The 26,289-nt window shown below is 34.9% G+C and overlaps 5 protein-coding genes and 2 long non-coding RNA genes across 10 annotated transcripts in view; 5 read left to right on the top strand and 2 right to left on the bottom strand.

The window, feature by feature from the left end:
• The first annotated feature begins 32 nt into the window (after positions 1 to 32).
• Positions 33 to 26,289, top strand: part of LOC143428828 (uncharacterized) — a 35,177-nt gene continuing 8,920 nt past the window's right edge. The window contains exon 1 of the long non-coding RNA XR_013102477.1: positions 33 to 43. This is a non-coding gene — a long non-coding RNA (uncharacterized LOC143428828). The remainder of the gene's footprint in view (positions 44 to 26,289) is intronic.
• On the top strand, positions 312 to 2,942 carry Pu (GTP cyclohydrolase punch). Its single transcript, XM_076904987.1, has 8 exons — positions 312 to 377; positions 1,047 to 1,222; positions 1,298 to 1,473; positions 1,585 to 1,901; positions 1,983 to 2,129; positions 2,221 to 2,311; positions 2,382 to 2,644; positions 2,728 to 2,942. Exons 2-8 carry the CDS (start codon positions 1,051 to 1,053, stop codon positions 2,831 to 2,833), a joined length of 1,272 nt encoding a protein of 423 aa, XP_076761102.1. The 5' UTR covers positions 312 to 377; positions 1,047 to 1,050; the 3' UTR covers positions 2,834 to 2,942.
• On the top strand, positions 4,331 to 16,234 carry LOC143428780 (GTP cyclohydrolase 1-like). Of its 3 annotated transcripts, none has more exons than XM_076903902.1 (6): positions 7,525 to 7,659; positions 8,177 to 8,460; positions 10,887 to 11,096; positions 13,160 to 13,325; positions 14,456 to 14,572; positions 15,440 to 16,234. In XM_076903902.1, the coding sequence occupies exons 2-6, from the start codon at positions 8,274 to 8,276 to the stop codon at positions 15,567 to 15,569; spliced, it is 810 nt and encodes a 269-aa protein (XP_076760017.1). In that variant the 5' UTR covers positions 7,525 to 7,659; positions 8,177 to 8,273; the 3' UTR covers positions 15,570 to 16,234. The 3 variants fall into 3 exon arrangements, with proteins under 3 accessions (XP_076760019.1, XP_076760017.1, XP_076760018.1); XM_076903903.1 differs by having other exon boundaries at positions 7,581 to 7,659; positions 8,218 to 8,460; XM_076903904.1 differs by lacking the exons at positions 7,525 to 7,659; positions 8,177 to 8,460 and adding an exon at positions 4,331 to 4,461.
• LOC143428920 (uncharacterized) lies at positions 12,195 to 12,975 on the top strand. Its single transcript, XR_013102487.1, has 3 exons — positions 12,195 to 12,257; positions 12,410 to 12,512; positions 12,768 to 12,975. It is a non-coding gene; the product is annotated as an uncharacterized LOC143428920 (long non-coding RNA).
• On the bottom strand, positions 16,922 to 19,673 carry LOC143429278 (uncharacterized). The gene is made up of 8 exons (XM_076904809.1): positions 19,640 to 19,673; positions 19,458 to 19,567; positions 19,276 to 19,407; positions 18,633 to 18,800; positions 18,286 to 18,570; positions 18,013 to 18,203; positions 17,619 to 17,926; positions 16,922 to 17,469 (listed from the first exon to the last, which is right to left on the bottom strand). The coding sequence occupies exons 1-8, from the start codon at positions 19,671 to 19,673 to the stop codon at positions 17,462 to 17,464; spliced, it is 1,236 nt and encodes a 411-aa protein (XP_076760924.1). The 3' UTR covers positions 16,922 to 17,461.
• Fib (rRNA 2'-O-methyltransferase fibrillarin) lies at positions 19,928 to 22,128 on the bottom strand. Of its 2 annotated transcripts, XM_076904989.1 has the most exons (6): positions 21,989 to 22,128; positions 21,525 to 21,608; positions 21,259 to 21,494; positions 21,009 to 21,182; positions 20,508 to 20,753; positions 19,928 to 20,420 (listed from the first exon to the last, which is right to left on the bottom strand). In XM_076904989.1, exons 1-6 carry the CDS (start codon positions 21,999 to 22,001, stop codon positions 20,250 to 20,252), a joined length of 924 nt encoding a protein of 307 aa, XP_076761104.1. In that variant the 5' UTR covers positions 22,002 to 22,128; the 3' UTR covers positions 19,928 to 20,249. The 2 variants fall into 2 exon arrangements, with proteins under 2 accessions (XP_076761104.1, XP_076761103.1); XM_076904988.1 differs by having other exon boundaries at positions 21,259 to 21,608.
• On the top strand, positions 22,349 to 25,842 carry Xpd (general transcription and DNA repair factor IIH helicase subunit XPD). The gene is made up of 13 exons (XM_076904982.1): positions 22,349 to 22,495; positions 22,574 to 22,673; positions 22,754 to 23,008; positions 23,086 to 23,319; positions 23,394 to 23,517; positions 23,589 to 23,685; positions 23,758 to 23,894; positions 23,993 to 24,522; positions 24,598 to 24,773; positions 24,843 to 25,122; positions 25,219 to 25,329; positions 25,400 to 25,498; positions 25,566 to 25,842. The coding sequence occupies exons 1-13, from the start codon at positions 22,491 to 22,493 to the stop codon at positions 25,698 to 25,700; spliced, it is 2,283 nt and encodes a 760-aa protein (XP_076761097.1). The 5' UTR covers positions 22,349 to 22,490; the 3' UTR covers positions 25,701 to 25,842.

Genomic DNA, 26,289 nt, shown 5'->3' on the forward strand with positions numbered 1-26,289 from the left:
CTATAGATACATGCGTGTATAGTGCGTAGGATTGTATATGTGTGTTACATACGACGCAATCTCATATATACATTGTCGCGATTAGCCGGTGGGAAGGCAATCCAGGTAAGCATCCGTCCATACAAAGCATATATATTCTTTCTATATATACATAAAAATTGTATATGATTTGAGAATATATTATATAATATGATCTCTTACGCAGCGCAATTCCAGTCTGCAGTCGTCCTGATTCGATCTTATACCTACAAATACCACACATATATATATATAGGTACAATTGTAGAAGAGAGATTAACTTTGCTAAGTTTAGCACAAGTACGTATCGAGGAAAGGTCGGTGGAAAGATTCTGCTGAACGTTTTTACGATTCACGAGGTATGTATTATATTTTATACACAATAATCTAAAACTTTTAATTATAACTATTTAGTGAAAAATGTAAGAAATATTCAAGTGTTTTTATTTCATTTACGTCATATTACCGGCGAATTGACAGTTACGCTCTGACGACATTCAAGATCCATAGTATTATAAAGGTGTGTCTTTTCAACTATTTTGCTGTACATATACAAGGGTAATAATTTTACGAATAACGATCACTCCTTTTTTTAATTTTACAGCGCTTAGAAATTAGAATCGTGAATAATTTATTGATAATGTTTACAGTAGGTCATGTATTCTGTTTGAATTCATTAGAATAAATTCTCACGCTTATACAATTTTCTACGCGATTCGTGCAATTAGAACAATTTATTGTGGCAAAGAAAAAAGCTATTTTACAATATTATATTTTCAGCAGACTTGTAAACAGTGTAGTTTGTACTTGCTGTTTTTCTTTTCGAACAAGAACATACATTATTCTTGCATAAATTGAATCTGGTTTCTTATCGTTTTATGCTGAATCAGCTTATAAAGTATATATATTCTACTTTTTCATACTTGATCGTCTACATAAAACTTAGAACTTTTTTAATTTCTTTTGGATCTCTGTAATATGTAAGAGCAAAGGAATGACCATGCATCTTTTTATACCTTTTTTACCAGCATCATGGCAAATGAACGACTAGACTTTGTGATATTTGGAGCTACTGGCTTCACTGGAAAGTATGCTGTAAAAGTTGCCGCGCAATTGGCCAAAGAAAAAGAATTAAAGTTTGGTGTATCTGGACGCAGGAAGCAAGCTTTGGAAGCAGTTGTCAAAGAATATGCTCCTGACATTGGTAGCATTAAATTGAAATAAAACATAATTTTTATTCAATAATATGTCATTCAGATGATATAATTAATTTTTGCAGAAAATGTACCCATATTGATTGCTGACTTAAAAGATGAAGAATCATTGAAGCAAATGACAGCACAAGCTAAAGTACTTGTTAACTGTTGTGGTCCATATAGATTTTATGGTGAACCAATTATCAAAGCATGTATTGCCACACGTACTCATCAAGTTGATGTCACTGGAGAACCACAAGTAATTTGATGAATATTTTTAAATAATAACTTTTACTTATCTCTCTCTCTATCTCCTCCTTCACATTATATATTTTTATGTTATTTATTTCTTTTTTTTAATAAATTACAGTACATGGAAACTATGATATTGAAATATAATAAAGCAGCTGAAGAAGCAGGTATCTACATTGTAAGTGCTTGTGGATTTGATAGCATACCATGTGACCTTGGTGTAATTTTTACACAACAAAAGTTCAATGGTGATGTCAATTCTATTGAAAGCTACCTAAGCCTTTGGACAACTGCAAAAGTCAATAATGCTCTCGTACATTATGGAACATACGAATCAGCAGTTTATGGTGTAGCACATTCCAATGAGTTACGCGAACTACGATCCAAACTTTATCCAGAAAAATTACCTCAAATGCTGCCAAAGTTAAAAACTAGGTTGACAATTTAATAACTATATAACATGGTTATATGCATTCATTTTTTAATAACATTTTTGAATGTTAATAATTGTTATAGGGGTTTGGTTCATAAATCTCCCATATCAAGTGAATGGTCCATGATATTTCCAGGAGCCGATCGTTCTGTAGCTCTTCGTACCCAACGATTTTTATACGAAAAATATAAACAACGACCAGCTCAAATTCAAACTTACATCACATATAAGTAAGCCTCATATCCAGATTGTTAATAACTTATTTCAAACTAATGGTAGGAATAAAAAATGTATATTAAATAATTTCTTTCCAAATAATAGGTCTCTTTTCTCGGTTTTGGTTACTACTATTTTCGGCTTAATATTTGCGGTATTATCAAAATGTGAATTTGGCCGCAACCTGTTACTGAAGGTACATTATATTTTACATTACTTTAAATGAAAAAAAGATATCTTATAAAATTTCTTTGAATTCTGTTTAGTATCCTTCATTTTTCTCTGGTGGATATGTAAGTCGTGAAGGTGGTAAGCCGGATGAACTAGAAGAAACCCATTTCTCCATTAAATTTAAAGCAGAAGGATGGACCGAAAAATTAACTGAACCTACCGATAAACACAAGGTTCCACCAAATAAAGTGATGATTACTAAAGTCAGTGGTGATAATCCTGGATACGGCGCTACATGCGCTATGTTATTACTCTCTGCAATAACAATTCTCAAAGAATCTGATAAAATGCCAGCAGGGTACGTTTGTATATATTTCTAAATACATAGCATATTATTGCTCGCAAAGCTGTACGCGTTATACTTTTGTTCTATTATTTTAGCGGTGGTATATTTTCTCCTGGCGCAGCATATAACAAAACATCATTAATTGAAGAGTTAATTAAGAAAAACATCAAATTCGAAGTTATTTCTTCCATTGAAAAGTAAAAACGTGGATATACATACACGCACAACTCTACTATATTACGACGAAAACGAGTATATGTAGAACATGGAATGTTGCATTTTTTTTGTTTTTTGTAACTATTTAAATATGGTACTCTGCTACTTTCAATTTTCCCAATAATTAACATTCGAGATAAATATTTTTTATAAAATATTTATGTATAAACGCATTTAAAGCGGTTTACAAACAAGGTTATATTTTTTTAAGCAATTTTGTAAGCTAAACGACAGATATGATAGCTTTGCTTTAATATAAAGAGTATATCAAACACGCGTTTAATACACAAATAAAATATACTGATCAATAATATTAAAAAATATAAACATTAAAAAGAAGGATATACACAGAATATATTCATCTGTGGTAATGCATTTTAACTTTTCTGTACTTATTCGTCAAAATTAATATATTCGCGAATATACTCTTAATTATTATAATTTATTACATAATATGAAATGATTATTTTTATACGTTAATTACAACAATAATTTAATACAAAATATATTATTATTTTCATAGGAATATATTAGGATCCAAAGTATAATATAAAAAAAAAACATATATTCTTCAATCGTTGAAAACAAATGCACCGCAAATATAACGCACATATTTTTATGCTTGGTGAATAAGATGATATTAATGCTTTTTTTACATAGTTTGAATGTATATTTATATATATTTGAAAACATGTTAAGCATTTATGTTACATTTTTAATAAAACTGCTTTTTGTTAGAAGTAAATTTAAATCTATATTTAAATCCAATCTTGGTATGAAAAAATGAAAGGAATCGTTTCTACTTAATTATTGTTGGTCATAAATATATAATGTTAGTCGTTTCATCTTTAAATATAGATGATAATATAATACGATTAGTTTATGTAACTAAACTATTGAATACTTATTTGTTATACAATATTTCAATTAGTGTTTTGTATTTCTCATAAAGTTAGTTGTTATTTATGTAATGTTATAAAAAGATGAATTAATTATTTTTTTTAAATCATGACATGTATGTGTTAGTTTTTTATGATAAAATTAATAGTTGTGAGCGTTATAATTTAGAATGAACAATAAGTTGGACTATTTCAGCTTAGAGTGCAAGAAACAAGTGGAATTCCAAGTATCCCAAAACAGTCAACAAAATAAAAATTGGGAAATACCATATTTTAGTTAAGTCCTCAATGTAATTATTTTTTCTTAATATACATAGTGAAATTGTTTAAGCCTTAACTTTTATCCTTTGTTTAGAAACGTAGTTTTTAATGCTCGTACATTTCCTGTTACAGTACCAAACTGGCAAGAGATGGAGGGGGATTCTGCTTGACAAAGGTTTTTTATCCTCAATAGCTACATATATAAGTCTCTTGTTCGAAAGAGAATCATTGCCAAACGACATTTATCCTCTACAGTTATCACTGCCAAGCTTTTCCCGTCCTATAATCGAAACTATCGTAGTATAACAATTGTAACGGTAAAAATTCTGTTTATTATTTGCAGTTCTTTTATTTTTCGCGCGATATAACTACTATCCAAACAACCCCAGACTTTCATGAGAGAAGACATCGAGGACCACCCTGAAGGCAAAATGGATCGCACGTTTAACGGTGGTGAGTCTATTCTTAAGAGTATATTCTTACTTTTATATTGCAATTGATTTACTGATCTCTTCCTTTCTACAAGATAACTGCAAGTTTATCTTTTACACCAATTTTAAACCAGTTTACTAATATTTTTTAGCTTTCTTCGTATATTTCATATTCTGATACTGACAATTTGACAAAGAAGTCAATTATACATAAAAATGAAATATAAGACAAGTTAATTGCAATTATTACCAATGAATAATAAATAAAATATGCTAGGTAGAACTCGTGACAGTTTCATAATTTAATTACAATCGGTACTTCTTCGATCATTGGTCCAGAACGGCCATGTGGTGTCCCTGAGGAATTGCACCTCATATCTATTGCATTCATTTTTTACAACACGGCTCGATGTCGTGTTACCGTAGATTTATCGTGTCGATCATATTAGATATCAATAAAATGATATTAGGGCATGATATCGAGTGTCCAGCTGCCTTTTGTATTAGGGTCAAACTTGCAGTAAAGAAGAAGATATGGGTACCGCGATATCAGACGAAGATATAGAGGAAAAAGAAATCTCTATAACTTTCTGCTTATACAAACTATCACCAATGATTATTTAGTATTTTAATTACATTATTTATTACGTGATTAATTTATTATTCTATTGCTAGGTTGCTCTCGCTTTCATGACTACGCGTTTCAAATGATTCCTTTGGTATTAATTCGCCATCGTTGTTACGTGAGAATGACCTCGAATTCTTCACCGATACACTTTGATTCTCTACACGATCGTATTTCCTTCAGTTTTTCATCGTTTTCAATGCGACCGCTATTCTGGCACAAAAAAACTTCACGCTTATTATGCCGCTTGGGTAACGCTAATAAAATTTCCAGAGTGGATTGTCAGGTTTGTCCTTCGTGAATTTCGGAGTAGATCCCTGTTAGAAATAAGATCTTTTTCTCTCATTAAGTACGTTATATGGATATTGTCGAACATCGATGTATCTTCACGATGTACCAACCAGCAGCTTTGTATTGATTGCAAGTAGTGAAGGTCAGCTGAACTCAGGCGAGTTTCAGTAGTGCAACTATGAATATGGACGAGGGACATACCTGCTTTTGTACAGCCCGATAGATACGTTATCGTAGTACAGAGTGTAACGTGATCCAATACACCATTCTTTCTTGCAATTCTTCCATGAAACAAAGAGTTTACATTCCTATTAATTCAGTGCAATAAGAGTAATTAATTGTATAGTGCAAAGATACGTTTTACATTATCCATTGATATGTTTGAATGAGAAGAGTTCGTTCGAGTTATGTTGCATGAGATTATTAAGCGAACTTTGTTATAACCAGATTTTTTATTATGTTTAAAATACAAATATAGAAAATGCATACATTGGTTAGTTGTGATAAAGGTTCTAGATCAAGTTGAAGAATTCTGATACAGGAAAGTATAATGGGAAAGTATAATGTACGGTAACTTCCTCGTCCTATCTTCGTTTCCTTGCAGTTTAATAGCCTCACTGGAATACCATGATGGCCTCATCAACGTACAAACTTAATTACTGAAATAGGGAATGGCGAGTTGCACGTCACTATCATCGCTTTTGTCGTTGCCGCTCTTAATTATCTCCAACAAACGATACTTATAATGTGCCATATTATCGAAATCGTGTTATAGGGATAGTTTCAATGTCACTGCGTTGCATCCAAAAACGAGCGGTTGTACAAGGTACATATTAACTCAATGACGTCTGTACACTATTAAAGGGGTTTCCCGCCCGACAAAAATGAAAATATGTTAACGATGGTTTTACGTCTTCGGGAATAATTACAGGGGAAAGAAGGAATTTACAAAAATCGCGATCGTGGAGAGTCTTGTGAAATGGACGTCTGACGCGTGCGTCAAAGGCGTATTAGGAAAAGCCTACGTCTTAATAAGTGATAAGTCTTGAGAACACGTTTGCAGCCTTAAAGAATCCTGTGAATCGAAGGAAAAGGTAACCGCCGGGGAACCGGTCTCTCGGAAATTACGATGACGTAGATTCGCGCTCTGAAGACGCACGAAGGATAGATTTTTTGTGCCTTTTGGTCACATATATAATTGTGCTAAATCATTTCGGTGAATTGTATTTCCTAGTTCCTTTACTACTCCGAATTTGATATACCACGGTCATCTACGATACATACATATGTGCTATCCGACACTAGTCGCTGGAAAGACTTAATTTGCAAAGACTTGATTTCATTTTCTTTCGCCCTTCTTTTGTTGACATTAAACCATTATTACATTTGTTCTGAACACAATTGTAACTGTGAATATATGAAAGTAATAAATCTCATGGCACTTTACGTTGTAAAAGCATAACCGTGTGCCGTGTCGACCTCGCTCGGTTACAGATATCTTGACATTTTTCGCCAATCGGGGCGCTACTTGTCACTCGAGACTGTACATCCCGCAGTACATGGTCTGGGATAAACCCGGGTATTTCCCTCTCGAACACTGTAGCGGGAGGATCGCATTCGTTTGGGGGGAGGCATTCTCACTCCCGTGTCACTCTCACCATGCACTTGCATTCTCTCGATATATATCGAACGTGACGCGACGCTCTGATCATCAGTCGCGGAAGCTTGCTTTTCGGGGATCGAACGTGACACCAGGACAGAATCTACCGTCGCCGTTTCTAGATAAAAGAAACAGGGACTAAAAGAGCGAGAACGAAAAAAAAGAAATTCGTCGAGAAAAGAGAGGCGGACACGGTGCAGTGTAGAGAGAAACGACGATAGAGCGAAAGAGCGACAGAGACGGAAGACCAATAGGGGACATTCGCACTCTCCACGGTTCCGTCGGTTCAGTCACACTGCGTCAGTCGACCGAGCGACTTCGCGGTCCTTTATTTCCTTTCGGACTTGTTGACCGCTCTCTTTTTTATTTTATTTCTCCTCACCCAGAACTCGAATCCGGCACCCGCTGTCGCTCTTCTGTTTTCCCTCTCGTTTCACTCCTTTTATCTGAAAAATAACCGTGGCCGCTCTCCGGCTAGCACGAACGTTCAATCTTCAACAGAGACAACAGACAAAGTAACCAAAGAACGAAAACAAAGCCGAACTGTTCGGTGTCTTAACGACATTTCCATCACTGCTGTACCAACGAAGAAAAACGAAACTGCGAAAGTTATACGTGAAGTAACCGATTGAATCCGGCTGCGAGTAAGTTCCATTTAGTTTGACGCTCGAATCCGATTTGCTGAAACGTGCCGAGCGCTACTTACACATGTATTGTTCATGGATCACGTGGTAGAAGCATTCGAGATCAAACTGAGGAAACGCGCGTCATTTCTAGCGTGGTCCCACAGTTTTGAAAATGAATAGCCTCTCGGTGATACTGCCACGATCGAACTGTACTTTTTCAACGACAAGCATTTTCGTCCATCAGAGAAAACAACAGGCTATTTCATCATCACCGTCGAATTACTGACACAACAACATGTCCCGAGCAGAACACGTACATACAATTCTGACACTGAGGTACTGTCCAGTGCTTTTTTACCACGACACCACGAAAATAAGCCGCCATTGTGGTAATATTAATAAATTGTTCGATGGTGTACATATATGTTATCTAAACTCGGCACGTTTGGCATTAATCATTTCAATTTCTACGCGTTTATTAGATTACATTTCGTTTATCAACATTCCTTCAGACGTCTTGAATAAATTTTACTAGAACCACCGTGGTTTTACATCGTTGGATCGTCTCGAATTTAGAAGCGACGAGGCTCGATTGTTAATTTAAGTGGCGGACAGAGTCGAGAGGTACAATCATGAACGGGATTTCCAGTCAGTGCGCGAAAATTAAGGATTTAAGTATATATGACGGTGAGGACGATCGGAAGATGTTAATAAAAAAGCCTGGACCACTCAGGACTGTTTCCTGGACAGAGAACGTGGAGGAAGACAACCTGGACGTGCCAGGAACGCCCAGGACTCCGCGGACCTCCACCACGCCAGGTATCATTCCTAAGAAAATTTAGCAATTCTCCAATTAGCAATCTTGCCAAATCATTGTAAAATTTACCTAATCCAAGAAACAGTTCCACCTTAACGCCGATTGGGTCATCAATTAGAACCAGTATGCATGTGTTCGTTCAACAAAGTACGGAGAACGGTTCGACAACAATAATTGAAGAAGAGTAATCGATAACAATGGTTTATACGCACTTCAAGCATATAACATACTTTCAATTGGGAAACACGAGAGAAAAAGATATTTAAAGAACTTTCGAAATATTATCAGGATTGTAATCAGAATCGCCGTTCGTTTTTTCCTCACGAACTCGTCTGTTACAATTGCTCGCGGTTGACAGACGTAACAAGCAGCTTCTAACTTTGCTATAGTTCCCATTAAAGTTTTAGCGTTATCTGCACGCTATAAGTGGCACTAACTTCTCAATTATGCCTCGATACTGACATTCATTCCATAGCTGTCTCTAATTTCTTCTTATTCAATGCGTTCTATCTTTAAATTCGAAAAAGGAACACTTAAACTTTCTCAAAGCGATTAGAGTCCTTGCCATTTGTTGCGCTTCCAATCGATTGCTCAAACAAATGGTACCTACGTAACTCGTTTTGAATTGTATTGTGACTCATTCGTAGCAGTTTTTTTGTACAAAAAAAAATTAATACGTATTCGAATGAAACCATTACATTCACTTTTCGTTGTTCTCGCCGTATGTTCGACCGACTTTTAACATTATTCCGCGCAACGTTCCTATCATTGATCAAAAGCCGCGGCCCGTGAAAAGGATTTGGGGGGAGCTCTCGCCTTAGTTCGCGTTTCCGGGTCAATTGTACCTGCTGATCTTGAAATGATAAACAGACTGGGAACTCCTGGGGTACAGTTATGATACGTACGTGACGTCTAACTGTAACGAATATATGGTCCTCCTTGCAACGTGACCATCGAGTTTTTGAAAACAGAGAACCACTTTTTCAGTGGGGAGACGTAGAAAACTCTTGCAGTTGCTTTATCGTGCAATTTCCCAAGTCTTGACGCGGTATCAATTTCGATGAAACGGTCTTCGTCACCTTCTACTCGGATCTTTCCAAGCGCAATAATGGCAATTTTCCTGAACGAATTCTGTGAAATTAACACATTCGCATCAGAGAACAAAAATTCTTGTTTTGCGACACGTGTGCACACGTGCATTTCAATAAGATATATTAAGAGAACTTCTGATCTAGAGCACGCATAACAGTTTAACTTGGTTAATCATTTTTAGCAAGTATGCGCAATTGATGTACATTGACCGTGAACACCATCGACAGACCTAGTATCATCGTCACTCGATTGAATTACACGATACGGTTCGTTTAGGAAGATCTCTTCCTTTAACTTAGTTTCCCATCTGTGAATAGATCAGTTCCAACGCCAGATCATATCCTTCCGAGTTTCCGCTTCTCTATCCACGCGGAGAGAAGCCTGGTGTGGCTCTTTCTGCTTTAATACGTTCTAGATTGCTCGCAAATGGAACGTTATACAAGTGATAAATTATCCCTATCGATAGAGATCGTTCTAACGCCGTCATTAATCGTTATGCAACAAGTTCGGCAAAATGTGACACTTATGGAGCGGCACAGTTCGAACGGCGAAGCTTTAGCGCGAGTCGCATTGCCTTTGAAATATTAATGCCAGGCTGCACGAGACTCGATCGATCGGTTGATCGATATCCGTGACTTAATTAAAGCATTATGGTAATCGTGAATGGGAATGCCGATCGTTTATACGTATATTTACGAGTCTTGAAAGAAACGAGGCAAAGAATAAGAGTAATAAGAAAAAACTCGTTCGTAGAATTTGTATTACAATAAGATTGTCATTCGCGTCGCTTTGGATTACGTTTCATCGTCACAGCTCTAATCTTTTTCATGTTTTTCTACTCTCTGAATAAGCATAATGATCGTTGTTGGACATTCATTTTCAGTAAACGTCTAGAAAAACTTTTCTGTAATTTCTTTTCCGCGTTGACAGAGTTAATGAAAGACTAAAAGTTATAGATTGTTGCGTATAGGTGTTACGATAACACGAGCTACAGATATACTTCTCGTAAAGGAAATAGATTTGGTTTTTTCATCAGTCTCGAATGAGTCTATTTGTTATGAATCTTCTCGTGCAGTTATCGCGGGTCAGTGCCAAAGATAACGGTGTTTGTACATTGTATGTATTTTGCTTCGTCTCTTATTGAAAAATTGGAGCAGCATTCATAAGCAAACGAGATAAGATCTAAGCAATAATGACACATCGTCTGTATCCAACTCTTTTATATGTAACAGTTATTATTATTATTATTTTAATGTAGAAGTAATTTGTTCGTAGAGTTCAGTAACTCGAAATGTTCAACTACAGAGGAATAATCGAAAATTGTTGCCTTTTTTAGGCCACGAAAAGTGTACATTTCACCACGATCTGGAGCTAGATCATAGACCGCCCACGCGCGAAGCTTTGCTACCGGAAATGTCACGGAGTTACAGGCTACTTTTGGGTTCCCTTGGCGAGGACCCCGATCGACCTGGCCTTTTAAAAACTCCTGAACGTGCCGCAAAAGCCATGCTATTCTTCACGAAGGGTTACGATCAAAGCATCGACGGTAAGTCTCTCTTACGAAATTATGAGAGAAGCTAGTATCGCACGTTTAAAAAAGAAAAAGATAAAGTATAATTTTTCCTTGACAAATTCAACAAAAAATAGAATGTTCCTCGTTTGCAAAAAAAATATTTTGTTATGAGTATCCTCATCTATTTGAAAATAATGTGGACATTCGATTTCCTTTTAACGATACGGTCGATGGAATAAAAACTATGAATACACCTACTCGAGGAAAGTGCCGCCCATTTCTTTCTTTCCCTACTTGAAGTTACTTGAGATCCGTCACGGGAGAAAAGAGAGGAAGACCTAAGTACGATTCGGAATAAGAGAGCGTAAAGCTCACGATATAAATGGGTCTCAGGGACGCACGATAGCCCGAGAAGAATGCCTTTCACCTTTTCCTTCCATTTGTCGTGCGCCACGGTAAAACTATTACTGTTCCCGGCAATTATGACTTCGCGAATAGCTGAATAAAATGGGAACGACACGGTACAGCCATCAACTATTCTTCCTTACACTTCATCGCTCAATATCAGAACTTCAATGCATCTTTTTTCAATACAGCTTCGAGTTAAAAAGGAAAATTAATTCTCATTTTCTCTACATAATTTTGTTTATCATTTTAGGAACTCGTTGTAAATTAACTTGGTACGTCTGTTACGTTGCTTTTGATCGCTTTAAGTAGCTGACAATAAATGGTGCGACCCTCCATGTCTTGAGACGCTTACATAGAGCAGCAGCTACAGGTGCTGGGGAGGCTTTAATTCACTTTGACTTAGCCTTTCTTCCTTCTAGAATGAAACTACCCTCGAGATAAGCCCGGTTAACGGTAGTTCTGCTCACCCCAATGAATCTGAAACGAGACCAGGGCACTTTCCTGCAAAAGCTTAACCCCCTACCACCGATGTAACCACCACCACCACCAGCCACTTCCACAAAATCATTCCTCTCTGACAATTTCTCTTTACCTTCATTCACGTCGATAAGCTTGGCCGAATTTATACTGAAAATGCACCCGAATATCTGCACAAGAACCACGACATTTGTATCGTATGTATAAATAGCACTCGTTAATATTAGCAAATATCATTGAATCGCAATGAAAAATGCGAACGATAAATCATTGCAAGTGGTGTTCATATCAATAAACATTGTTTTATTTGTTACGATTAGTTGTATCGCGTAAAAGCGTTACATAACGAAACATCTGAAACGATGTAAATGATAAAATGTTTCTTTTACTATCCAGAAACATGTTCACAATTGAATCTTTTTTTATTCACGATTAAAGAAATACATAGACGGATTCCGTAGTCCGTTAAATTGGTACAATCCATTGAATTCCGGTCGAGGATTGATCGTGTTGAATCATCGAGACGAAAAATTGAACTGCACACTTTGAGCGTCCGCTTCAAAGGTAGTAAATAAAAGAGGAAATTGCATAAGCCAGTTGCTTCGCGTAGATGGATGTACACGCGAAAGCGGCAGAATAAATTCTGTACACCCGAGATTTCGAATTCATCCTATCACTCCGTCGAGTTAGAAGGGATTCAAAGAATTATTTTTTCGTAGCGGACGGTAGAATCTTATTACGTATGGAAAAATACAGTTGGTTAACCGGGACGAATTCGTTTCATCATTGTCGGTCATTGTGAAGCTGTTTCTTGTTAAGGTTGCCGTGGAAACCGTGAAGAGCACCCTCCATTACCTACCCACCGACATCTACCAACCACCGATTCATACCTATACACCCACCACCACTATTGCGAACGTTGTAGTAAGTAGGTCAATATCGAGTAAATCACAGCTAGGAGATCGTGAGGACCTTAACCCATGTGCAAGATGTTCTTTCGTAGAACAATTTAAACGACAATCGTCTCTTCTTTCTGTCTCTTCGTCTCTGAACAAAGATTTATTTCAACACCCAGTCTAAGAAAAAAATAACTAACTTACAAATATATACGTAAAAAATTTTGCAAAAGAGAAACATATCAATTATTTGTACGCTTACGAATAAGTATAATATTTATCGATTTACTACAATTCATACTCGTTGTTTTACAGACGTTATAAACGATGCTGTGTTCGACGAAGATCATGACGAGATGGTCGTGGTGAAAGACATCGAGATGTTCTCCATGTGTGAGCACCACTTGGTACCATTCTACGGGAAAGTCTCGATTGGTTATCTGCCCTGTAAGAAGATCCTAGGTCTCAGCAAATTAGCTAGGTAAAGAGCAATTTTCTTGATTAGAAGGCCAACACCGGTGAGAACCGGATTAACACGCGTAACCAGAAGCTGCCTCGGTGCAATTAAATCTCGAGCGATCGATTAAATCGTCTGTTAAATTAAGACGGCTAACAATCTTGTTCCATAGAAATCGAATAAATCGGAACCAGATTATTTACTGACGATCAATTAGATTGCCTGATTCGAATTGTCATCGCACGCTACGCTCTATTACGCGTCGCTGTTCTTAGAAACAGGGATTATATTTTAATAAGCTCTACGATAAAGATTTTATTTTAAATGTAAGATGCGTATTCTCTTAGACTTATGATTGCGACACGACGGAACTGGCAGAGAGACAATTGTAGCAAAGGTGAAAGTACATACACAGTTCACTTTAATTGAACAGTGACGATTGCAATTTGGTCAAACACTTTCATTGATCGACCGTTTACACTGTTTACGTTGGCCTCAAGCAACGTAAATCAGTCACATTATCAGTAATGTTATTTAACTAATCCGAACTGTGTATTTTCGCTTCCAAGTCGACTATCTTTTTTACCATGGATAGATCACTGTAAAAATGCTTGTCTGTTAATTAGAAGCACTGCCGAATGTAAACAATCCAAGTATCTTCTGGTGTGGTCTGATATTTACATAACAACGATGTGAATAAAATTTGCTAAAAACGGCCATGAATAGAGTGCAACTGCGGGGCAATACTGATACCTTGTTGCACAACTACAAGATAACAAATTGCACAGACAGTAGAGTTACGGCCTTGATTGAAAGAATATTGAAGCAGAATGAAAAGAATACGACTGGTAGTGATCGGCACGCCGTACACTTTCACGCACCGCTAAGCTCAATCGGCGTATTCACTTGCCTGTTAAATATTATGAACTTAACATTAGCCTTCAAACGATAAGCAAGGAATAGATTTTCTGACATTCGAGCCAGGCTCGTAAAAATAACTCTAATTTGTTTTACATCTATTTAATCGATTCTATATACATTCACTAGATAAATTTTTGTTCAATAAATAAGCATTTCCATAATTAATTCTTATCTTTTACAGAAATATATAGTATTTATATCATTATTCTTATCTTTTATACGATTTTTTCTAGAATCGTGGAGATCTTCAGCCGACGTCTTCAGGTTCAGGAACGTCTGACGAAACAAATCGCACTAGCGGTGACAAAAGCGGTGCAACCAGCTGGAGTAGCTGTAGTTGTTGAGGGAGTGTATGTAATTTTATATTTAAAATGAAATTCTTTTAGTTTCTCCCTTAGTTTCATTTCAGTGCGCTCACAGCTTGAGCAACGATTTTCGCAAGGACTAATTTTACGTAAGAATAGAACCTTGCATTTGTAACGTACTATTTCTTAGTGAGGAATTAGAGCGTATTCTTTTGATCAAGAGACGTTTGACTATCAGATTAAACACGTATAAATGATTATGATTATTCTGATTCGGATACGCGACTTGTAAATAAAATGTACAGATCTGTGTTAAATAATGAATCAGTATTATTAATAATCGTCTAAATTATTAACATTAATTATCACACTGACGTTCAATAATTCAAACATCGTAATTGTTATTATTGAAATAATTTGCCTAATCGTTAACCACGCGCTGATTTTCTAACTTGCACGCAATTAAAATTGAAAAACAGATTGAATGTAGAAGAAAACAAGCGCGATGTTGATTTGTAATTAAAACTGATCCCGAGAGTCAAATGATGACTTAACAGCTTAAAATCAAGAAGCTGATAATGAGATTAATACGTCCTTGATGATATCTTTTTTTCACTTCTTCCGTAAGTCCGAGGCTGGACATCACATTCACACTTCTAGTACAATTAATAATATACGTATGTATGTCGTAATGCATCTCAATTAAAGTAGTTAGTAACTCATGCATATTAAGTAACAGTATCCTTGTTAGTAAACATCGTAACAAGCTCTTGAATTCTATTTAACATAATGCACCGTGTGCATTAATTGTTCTCGTTTCTAATGACGAGATACCAATGATTGATTAGTCAATATGTAACAGCGTTTACCGGACAAAAAATTGAAAACACAATTTTTTATTTCATATTACAGGCACATGTGCATGGTGATGAGGGGCGTGCAGAAAATAAACAGTAAGACAGTTACATCTACCATGCTTGGCGTGTTTCGAGACGACCCAAAGACTCGCGAGGAATTCCTCAATCTGGTTCACAACAAGTAAATCTTTTTCTGTCGAATCTTCAAGGCAGTTCTTTCCTTTCTTTATCATCGGCCAAGGAAACTAGGGTACCAAGGACGGTCCCCCTGCAATTATACCAACGTTTTTGTCATACCGCTACCTCAGTACAGAGGACGTCCAAAAAAGAGAGAAGTTGATTCGATGACGTGCTTCTTTCCAACATTCCTCCTATTTTTTATAGAGATATGATTCTATACGCGTGAAAACGTTATGAAAAATAATAGTTCATTTTAATGACTTGGTCATACAATCGGGATAGTCTTGTTAACTAACGTAAGAGAGCAACTAACAAGATTGACTGATGTTGTCTAAGACGTTTTTGAACAGGACGTTTTTAAACTGCTGATCGAATGAGACAGAGACAATATGGTAGTTGCACACGCGAACTTTACGTAAGTTCTACGAAGAAAATTAAAAAGAACTCACGGATTGTTTCGCGGAAACATTTTCGTAATTAGTTGAGAAAGCATGTGACGTCTTCGTTAGGGATTTGATACTTTTAAAAATATATTAATAACATTACCACGCTGCTGGTCCAGCTGTAATTATCCAATCGATTGTTATTATTTTTTGCAAATATTCTCGTAATGTTATTAATATATTCAGAGAACGCGCGTTTATTCATGAAAATAAAGTTAAGAAAATCTAAGATCGAAGTTTCTCTATCGGTATGAACTGAACGAATAACAGGACACTTGCTTAGTTAACGGCCTCGTTACTTATGACAATACATAGTTTAGATTCTATACCAGCGATTCCAACTGAGAGGTGTTCGCGTTGTAAAAGATCGTGCCGATTGAGAAATACAGGTAATCCTTTTATATTTCGAAACCAACTGCTCAATGACGAACAAACGATAAATCCTTTCTCGATTTCGTTATTGTTTCTAGTTTGTAAAACGTTATCAGCCATACGTTTTACAACAGGAAACAGTTTAAAAATTTACATTTTCTACTCTGCCCCTCTATTACAGTTTCTTGTTACTTTGAATCTGAATCACGTGAAAATTATTTAAATAATTTTACTGGAAGACTTAATGTTTTTTAAATATTTTTTTAAAGATTTTGTATACATAAATTCTTAAAGAAAAGTGAAAGTACCAACGCACAATGTTTCAGCCATACAATGTGCGTTAAAGAGCGATTAAGAGTTTTAAAAGCTTTATAGAAATAATAGTTTCATCTTATCGAATTAATTGCTGATAATTAGCTCATCTTGTTAAATGATTGAAATTATTTGAAACTTAAACTATTGTAAGTTATTACATTATAAAAAAAATGCACTAATGTTTAGTACTTACAAGAAGTAAAACAGGTGTACGTTATATTTTTTAATATTTTCTGTTAACAATTTGTCACATATTGCCCGGTTATTATTATTCTAGTTAATTTCAACAATTGATTCGAAGATTAAAGTATGCGAAATATATTACTGGGTTTAAGATATCATGTCAGATATTGCTTTAAAATATGAAGTTAATAATTTTACCACACATTCATTGAACTTCCGTGAAGTGCGTAGATTAAAATGCGCCAGCGATGCTGAGGTAATACATTTAAAGTTCAATCGATGTTGCGTAACCTTTGCTATGTCCTCCACAATTCTATTTTGCAACATTAAACGATGAAAAAAGATTTTAATGTTATTTATGAGAATGGATGTTTAATATTTATAATATTTTTCTGATGATGTTATATAAAGTTATATTTATACTTTCGATATCATCTTTTTTATGGTTGCACAAGGATTACTTGAAATCCCTGTTATCACTCACTTCCTTTCCTCTTCGTGAAAGACAATTTTTAACTCAACATTGCATTGTAATAAGAATCTTTCTTTCCAGGAACAATCTCATCCCCCTGCGTTGCACATCGTCATATGTCTACAAATCAACACACAGATAAATGATCTACTTATAATAGCCGCGATGCTTAAAAATGACTGCTTGGCGGATAACATTAACATAAAAGTTAAACAGCTAAACAATAGTTATAAGCATTAAGTAGTGGAAAAATTAATTTTGATACTTACTGAATCTGGGACACGGTGGTATTTCTATCTTTTTTACAGCAGGTGCGCCGCAAACCCGGGGCATTAGAGTATTATTTGAGGCGCAAACGTTTCCTGTATCCTCCTGATGAAGAAGGAATACCAAGCTGTTGTTCGACACAGATCTTCGACTTTTCCCAGCTGGGCAACATGGACTAGCACAAGGTCGTTTCAGGGTACGACAACCTTGCTCGCGGATGACATTCCTTCCATTACCACTACGTTGAGTGACGCAACTTTTAGCCATCAAAGCTGATGGATCGTCCTTTTTGCATGAAGCGATCGAGTCCCTATGAATGAGACTTTGAGTCAACATTACCTTTGTTTAGATATAAACTATTAAATTATTTAGGAGATACGGAATTTTAAATCTTACATAGCGGAAGCAGGACAAGGTGCACAAGGAGTACAGCACGGAATCGGAGGACAACGCAAGACTCTTAGGGCTTCAACATTTAAGGACGAAACACCTCGTAGCAACGCTCGTTGTATCGCATTTTCATATTCCGCACGTTCCTTTATGATGCGCTGATTTTCCTTACGAAGTCTTGCTATTTCAGCTTCAAGCTATTTTAGATGATTTCAATGTTGATTACCTTTCAATTTATTTACACATGAATTTAATGACTAAAATGAGTTTTTAATATACCTCCATTTCTTGCCGTATTCTATCTCTGTCTTTCATAATTGCTTGAATAGCTGCATCCGTACAAAGAATTTCTAATTGCTGAGGCTCGTATATTGTCGACGTTATTTGTTCCTCGACATTATCTTCTATATGTTTTGTTGGAACCACTTCTTCTTTATTCGGCTCTTCTACGATAGGTTCATCTATTACAACGGGTTCATTTGCAATCTTCACTACTTCCTCTTGCACAGGAAGTTGTATTGTCGGTTTGGTTTGCACATTTGTCTGAGTAGTCGCAATTGCTTTCTGTAATAAATTCATGGCTTTAAAAATCATAGCGCAACATAAATTTTAATCGAAAAACTTGCCTCACGTTCCTCGCATTCTGCCAATAATTTCCTCAGATTGTCGATCTCACAAGCTCGTGCTATCAATTCTTTACGCAATGCCTCGAGTTCTTCCTTGCAAATGTCTAATTTACTCTGAACCAAACCACTCCATTGTTGTATTCGACCAAATACATCAGCGAACATTAACTTTTGTAAAAATAAATTCAATTTACTGTATCACTTAATACTTACTTTATATTTGAATATTAGACTAAAGTCTTTTTGAAAAGGAGTAAGAATTTAATCGGTTTACGAAATTGGGAGTTTTGAACGACAGTTTCATTTATGCAATCGCTTTCATTTATTAGTGTATTATTCAATTCTTATTGAGTGACTTTGTTTATTGTACCCTCATCTTCCCAATTTCATGACGGTTTTACTTGCGTACAGGGCTCAACCTTTGATTCGTGTTCAAAGTTCTCGCTTAAAGAGGCCAACGCTTTACCCGCATTTTGCAAATTTTCATGCACATAATCGATCATTTCATCCACCTTCTTATCACTGCATTTACGAAACAACATTTTATACAAATATTACATTTAATCAATGCCGGTACGATTTATTATAACTTGTTTTCTCCAGAGATTGTAACAGTCTTCCAGTGAAAAATGATTATCTATACCCTGTTGATCCTGGCACTGATCCCATACAAGTACAACATGGTCCAGCTGTACGAGTAGGTGCTCCAGTTTCTGTTTTCATAGTGGATGCTTTGTCCTCCGCCGTGACAGAATCTTCTACCACAATGTCTTCTCTTGGATGTGACACATCTTCTTTTTCTTCGGGCACATCTGCCCCTCCTACTAAACGATCTTGATTCTTTGTGGTTGAATTATACTTATGAGCTGTAGTTAACGATTTTTTTAAAATAGGTGTTTTGTTTGATAATCTATGGCTTTCATTAATGACATATCCTAAAAATAGTTGTCTGTCGTTATGTAGTTATGGTTAATCATTTATGAAATTGAGAAGATCCAATGTTTTACCGTTTCTGGGTGTATTTAGCAGTGAACGTGGCATTTTTACTTATTAAATATGATGCATAATGATTATAAAGTGTAATTATAAATCAAATTAACTGGTTAATTTAGATATGAATTTTAGTATTTAATTTTGATTAATTTATCTGAATAGAAAACTATGTAAATGTAGTAACTTTCAGTTGTTTTTGCAGTACTAAATATATATACGAGACATATTTTTTCACGATTATAAAAAAGGGTAAAGAAATTCATCTGTTACTTATAAGTAAACTCACTATATATATTTTACTAAATTTTTTTTATTTGTATGAAAGTATAAGTGATCACATGTAATATTTAAAATATGAACTTTGTGTTAAACAATCGTACATGTACGAGGTGTAACTTCCGCGTATTAACTGTACAGGTACAATAATGAAGTTAATTCCTTTTATAGAAAATGTCCAAATATTATATCCGTGTAATACTTGTCTACTTTACATTATATTACAGATAGTTTTTATCTTCTCATTCGCGATTAAAACTTATTGCATATATTCTGAAGATCATGCTGAATTGTGATTTGATCTCTATAATTAAACAAAACATATATATATATACATATAGATAGATCTTAGGTAGCTTTTTTTGGTGGCGGCCTAAACACTCCAACAACAACGGCATGGTCCCTTTCATATGGCTCTAATGTGATTTGTTCCTGTGGTTTCAATTTGTCAGCAATCAATTTTTTCACTTCCGACGCAAATACTGCTTCGGGTTGAGCTGTAGAATCTATACAACTCGCCTGAAAGAAATAAATCGGACCGTATAAATGTAAAATCGAAAACAATTTACGATGAAAATAATAGTTAAAAAAATAACGTATATTTACCTTAATAGAAATAACGAAATGTCCACCGTTCTTTAGGAAATATTGGGCATTCAGAGCTACTATTCTGGCTTGATCAGGTTGTGCCACATCAGCAAATATTGTATCCACCATACCAATGAGCATTCTATACTTGTGTGGATGCCTTGCGTCTTCAATTATAGGAATAATATTTGTCCGTTTTTTAGCAACATTCAGAAGATCTCTACCAGATCTATGAGAAAATTCTACAGCATATACAAGTCCTTCCTAAAATGGAACAAGATAAATGAAATCTAAAACGCTATTTGTAATTATATAAAAGATGCATTAAATAAAATAGTTGTATGTTTGTACACGCGTTTTTTTAAAGTAAACGATAATACATTTTACTTAATGAAAAAAACGCGCATGTGATTTATATAGCATAACTTCGACACCAAGCTAGCAATAATGCACTAAACTGGCTCTAATGTATGCATGGTATAACTTATATTTATTAAGAAAACATTCATAGAAACCCACCGGACCAACAACATCTGCTACATGTGACACTGTAGTTCCAGATGCAGCACCTAAATATAAAACTTTGCTTCCAGGAGGCATGTGAATTTGATCTACACCGCCAAGTATAGCTGCAGCCAATTTTGATCTAAAAGGATTCCACACTCTGTATTCAATTTTCTCACCATTCTCTGCCTGTAATATTCATTTCGTTAGTTATTGTGTACATCGTAAATTGTACAATACAAGTTATGTTAGCTGATTTATGTACCTCAACGCTTATTCTCTTCTCACCATACACTTCTGAACCTGGTACTAAATTTAATGTAACTAATGCATCCTCCTTTCCTCTAGCTATAAAAACCCCTTCGTGTCGATGTGGTTCTATGACGACGGTTTTGCCACCTTTGAAACCACCTCCTCCGCGTCCCCTTCCTCCTCCTCCTCCTCTACCTCCGCGTCCACGTGGAGTACCACCGCCTCTTCCGCCACCACCTCGTCCACCTCCTCCTCCTCCTCCTCTTCCACCCCGTCCACCGCCTCCACCTCGACCACCTCCTCCACCACGACCACCTCCTCTACCTCCTCTAAATCCACCGCCACCACCGCCTGGTGAAAATCCTGTAATAAAATAAATTTTATAACACAATTATTGGAGGCTATCAAATAATTTTACATTATTTGAATTAATTCGATCTACTTAATGCTTCTACTTAAAAATAAACATAAATTGCAGGGAAATAGGTTAAAATAAAATGTATCATACAAACACAAAAATTGCCTTTTGTTTGACAGAATGGTCTATATATTCTTAGGAAAAGTAGTTGCATTTAGAAAGACAAATACATGTGTCTTATACAATGAGCAATTATATATCTTAATAATTTAGAATAAATAATTGTTGTAACATATCAGATCGTACGAATCGTGTAGTAAAATCAAAATTTTTTATTTCACGAGGAATTAGATATGAGAGTAACATTTAAATGATTATTAATTACCTGGCTTTCCCATTTTTAAACTTAAATGCCTAAATTTTTATGATGAATTTGTTTCAATCTTTAATTCGCTCCCTACACACGTGTTGTATCACAGACGCCAAATCGTCGCGGAAGTGAGGGATATATGCTAGCTCCTTCCGGTTTGAATCGGTATAACGAATGAAATCTGTATCGTATGTTTAAATATTGATTAATACCGCAAAACTATCACAAACAACAATGCTCTACAAAGTTACAAATAATTTATTATCAAATCTCAATAAAATGAACAAAATTCATTTAATGATACCTTCTTCATAATTAACATGTTTTGTCTGTTGTTAAAATAATACTGCTTTATGAACGCAATTATGTATAGGCTAACACGTTCGCCTTCGTGCACTGTAGTTAGTTTGAAATAACGTTACAAATATAACCTCACCGATGTGTCTCAAATTTTCTATGGTTTTTATGTTAATCAATAAATAATAGTCGTTCCTTATGTAATAGATAATATAGAAATATGAAGTAAGTATAAACATTCATTTGACAAGGTGTTTCTAGCTTCCTGAAATACAAATTTTAACTAGATGTTTTTGTTTACAGAATCAGCGTCGACGGTTTACTTGTATATTTTCCTTACGATTACATTTATCCAGAGCAATATGCGTACATGCTCGAGCTCAAACGAGGCTTGGATGCTAAAGTAAGTTTATCTTGTACAATTTTTTATTATGATCTTCTATTATTTGTTACAAAGTACAAATTGTTCGCTTACAATTTTAGGGGCACTGTTTATTGGAAATGCCCTCAGGCACTGGCAAAACCATAACTCTTTTATCATTAATTGTAGCATACATGTTGGAGAATCCATTGGATGTTACAAAATTAATTTATTGTTCCCGTACGGTACCGGAGATAGAGAAAGTAATAGAGGAGTTAAAGAAACTAATGGATTATTACGAAAAGGAAACGGAAAGTAAACCGAAAATTGTTGGGTTAGTTCTTAGTTCAAGAAAGAATATGTGCATTCATCCAGAAGTAAGTTCATTTTCCATGTAGACTTTTTATAGCCATTGTACATGTGCTTAAGTATATTAGCAATGTGTGTGAATTAGGTAAGCAGAGAACGCGAAGGTAAAATTGTCGATGGACGTTGCCATTCTCTCACAGCATCGTATATCCGTGAGAGACACAACTATGATGAATCTACGCCAATCTGTACTTTTTATGAAGGATTCGATCTGGAAGGCAAAGAGCAACTTATGCCACCAGGCATATATTCTATTGATGATTTGAAAGAGTATGGAAGAGATCGTAATTGGTGTCCATATTTTCTTGCAAGGTTCACAGTAAGCATATTAAAAAAATTAAAATATATATTTTAAGATAGTATAGAATGCTAACTATATTGTGTAACTTTTAGATTTTACATGCCCAAATTGTGGTGTACAGTTATCATTATTTATTAGATCCTAAAATTGCAGAAACTGTGTCTAAAGAATTAAGCAAAAGTTCTGTAGTAATATTTGATGAAGCTCACAACATAGGTATAAAGCAGCTAATATATAGTTACATAGTGTGAGAATTATAAAGATTCTAATTGTTTAATTTATTTTAGATAATGTATGTATTGATTCTATGAGTGTGAAAATTAATAGAAGAACTTTGGAAAAAAGTTCAGCTAATTTACAGCTTCTTGAAAAAACAGTAGCAGAGTAAGTTTAAATAATGCATTAGATAATATTAATATAATTGTTATAAAAAATGCTAATGTAATGGTAATTTAGAATGAAAGAAGATGATGATATAAACAAATTAAAAGAAGAATATGAGAGATTAGTAGAAGGATTAAAAGATGCACATGTTGCAAGAGAAACTGATATAATCTTGGCTAATCCTATTTTACCGGATGAAGTCTTGCAAGGTATACCTCTAATTCTGAATAAAAAATCTAATTTATATTATTTGTAAGTATGAAATAATTTACATTTTAAATTTGATGTACATATATATATGTTATAGAAGTGGTCCCTGGAAATATTAGAAATGCAGAACATTTTGTTAGTTTTTTAAAACGATTTGTAGAATATTTGAAAACACGTTTACGTATACAACACGTAGTTCAAGAATCACCTGCTGCATTTCTTAGGGATGTCCAAGCAAAAGTTTCAATAGAACGTAAACCATTAAGATTTTGTGCTGAGCGATTGGCTTCTCTTTTGCGCACTATGGAGATAAGCGATTTAACTGATTTCTCACCAATAATATTAGTGACACATCTTGCGACATTAGTTTCTACATATACAAAAGGATTTACTATTATAGTCGAACCATTTGACGACAAAACGCCTAATGTTTTGAATCCAATCCTTCACTTCAGTTGTTTAGATTCATCAATTGGAATGAAACCTATATTTGATAGATTTCAGTCAGTAGTAATTACATCAGGAACATTATCCCCATTAGACATGTATCCTAAAATTTTAAACTTCCATCCAGTCATAATGTCATCATTTACTATGACATTAGCTAGACCCTGTCTTTTACCTATGGTAAGTGTGTGTATAATATTGCGTTTTTTTCTAAATTGCAATTAAATTATCAAATTAATTTTGAAATAATATCAGATCGTAGCAAAAGGTAATGATCAAGTCGCGATCTCATCGAAATATGAAACAAGAGAAGATGTAGCTGTCATAAGAAATTATGGCCAACTACTAGTTGAATTCGCTGCTACAGTTCCTGATGGTTTAGTGTGCTTTTTTACTTCCTACTTATATATGGAGTCTGTTATTGCTGCATGGTTTGTATTCATTAGTTCTTCTTTATTGTTACATACTTAAACTGTAGATATATTTATATATCATTATAGGTATGATCAAGGTGTAGTTGATCAACTTCAAAGGCACAAGCTACTTTTTATCGAAACTCAAGATTCTGCAGAAACTAGTTTAGCTCTTATAAATTATATAAAAGCTTGTGAAAATGGAAGGGGTGCTGTGCTGCTTTCAGTAGCACGTGGTAAAGTATCGGAAGGGGTTGATTTTGATCACCACTTAGGAAGAGCCGTTTTGATGTTCGGAATTCCATATGTATATACACAATCACGTATTTTAAAGGCAAGATTAGAATACCTTCGTGATCAGTTTCAAGTAGGTTATTAAATCAAATTATAAGACACAAATTTATAATTGCTTTCATTAATATTATTGAGGTAATAAATAAATGTATATATATTACTAATATAGATAAGAGAAAATGACTTTCTAACTTTCGATGCAATGAGACACGCAGCACAATGTGTTGGTAGAGCAATTAGAGGAAAGACGGATTATGGTATAATGGTATTCGCGGATAAGGTATTAAAAGTTATCACGAATAATTTTGATTGTTAATATATAATTTTTTAACAAAGTATATATTCTATAGAGATTTTCAAGAATAGATAAACGAAGTAAATTACCAAAATGGATACAGGAGCATTTGACTGATAGTTTATGTAATTTATCAACTGAGGAGGCTGTACAGGTAAATTTCCAGATTCAAGACTTCTAGTACAGATACTGCTGATAACTCTGTTGATTGTAATTTTTAGATAAGTAAACGATGGTTACGACAAATGGCCCAACCATTCACTCGTGAGAATCAATTGGGATTGTCCTTGTTAACGCGAGAACAGCTTGAAAAAGAAGAGTATAGCAAAATTGAAGAAAAGGCGCAACAAAATTAAAACATGTTTGATATCTTTTTGATAACAAATTTTTTGTGCCATTTTTGACAAATACAGTAATATATAGTATGTAAAAGCATACCATAATTTGTACTTTACATATTATATGTATTATAGCATGTATAAAAATTTATTAATTTTTGTATAAGTATTATAATAAAGAATATTTTTCCCTGTATATTACACATTTATTGCCTTCCTGAGTACTGCTGATTAAATAAACAAATTCTTAATTTTCATTAAATAGAAAGAGTAAGATAAATTATATCTCCCGCTTTAGAGGTAAGAGAGAGAAAGACATATTACAAAGCTATAAGAAAGTGTGAGACAGATGCTACCAACTCCACTCTGGAACCCCTGGCGCCATCTCTGTGAAAAGTGCTCAAACTGGTCGCACAGCGTTATCGACAGTGAAGTAAACTACATAAGACTACTAGCGCCATCTCTACAGAAAGTACTGAAACTAATGTACGACTAGTTTCACCTCTTCTCCGAGAGATGGCGATAGTAGTTTTAAGAAGTTTACTTCACTGTCGATAACGCTGTGTGAACAGTTTGAGCACTTTTCACAGAGATGGCGCCAGGGGTT

This window comes from Xylocopa sonorina, chromosome 11 (assembly GCF_050948175.1).
Source record: "Xylocopa sonorina isolate GNS202 chromosome 11, iyXylSono1_principal, whole genome shotgun sequence".
NCBI classification, from domain to species: Eukaryota; Metazoa; Arthropoda; class Insecta; order Hymenoptera; family Apidae; genus Xylocopa; species Xylocopa sonorina.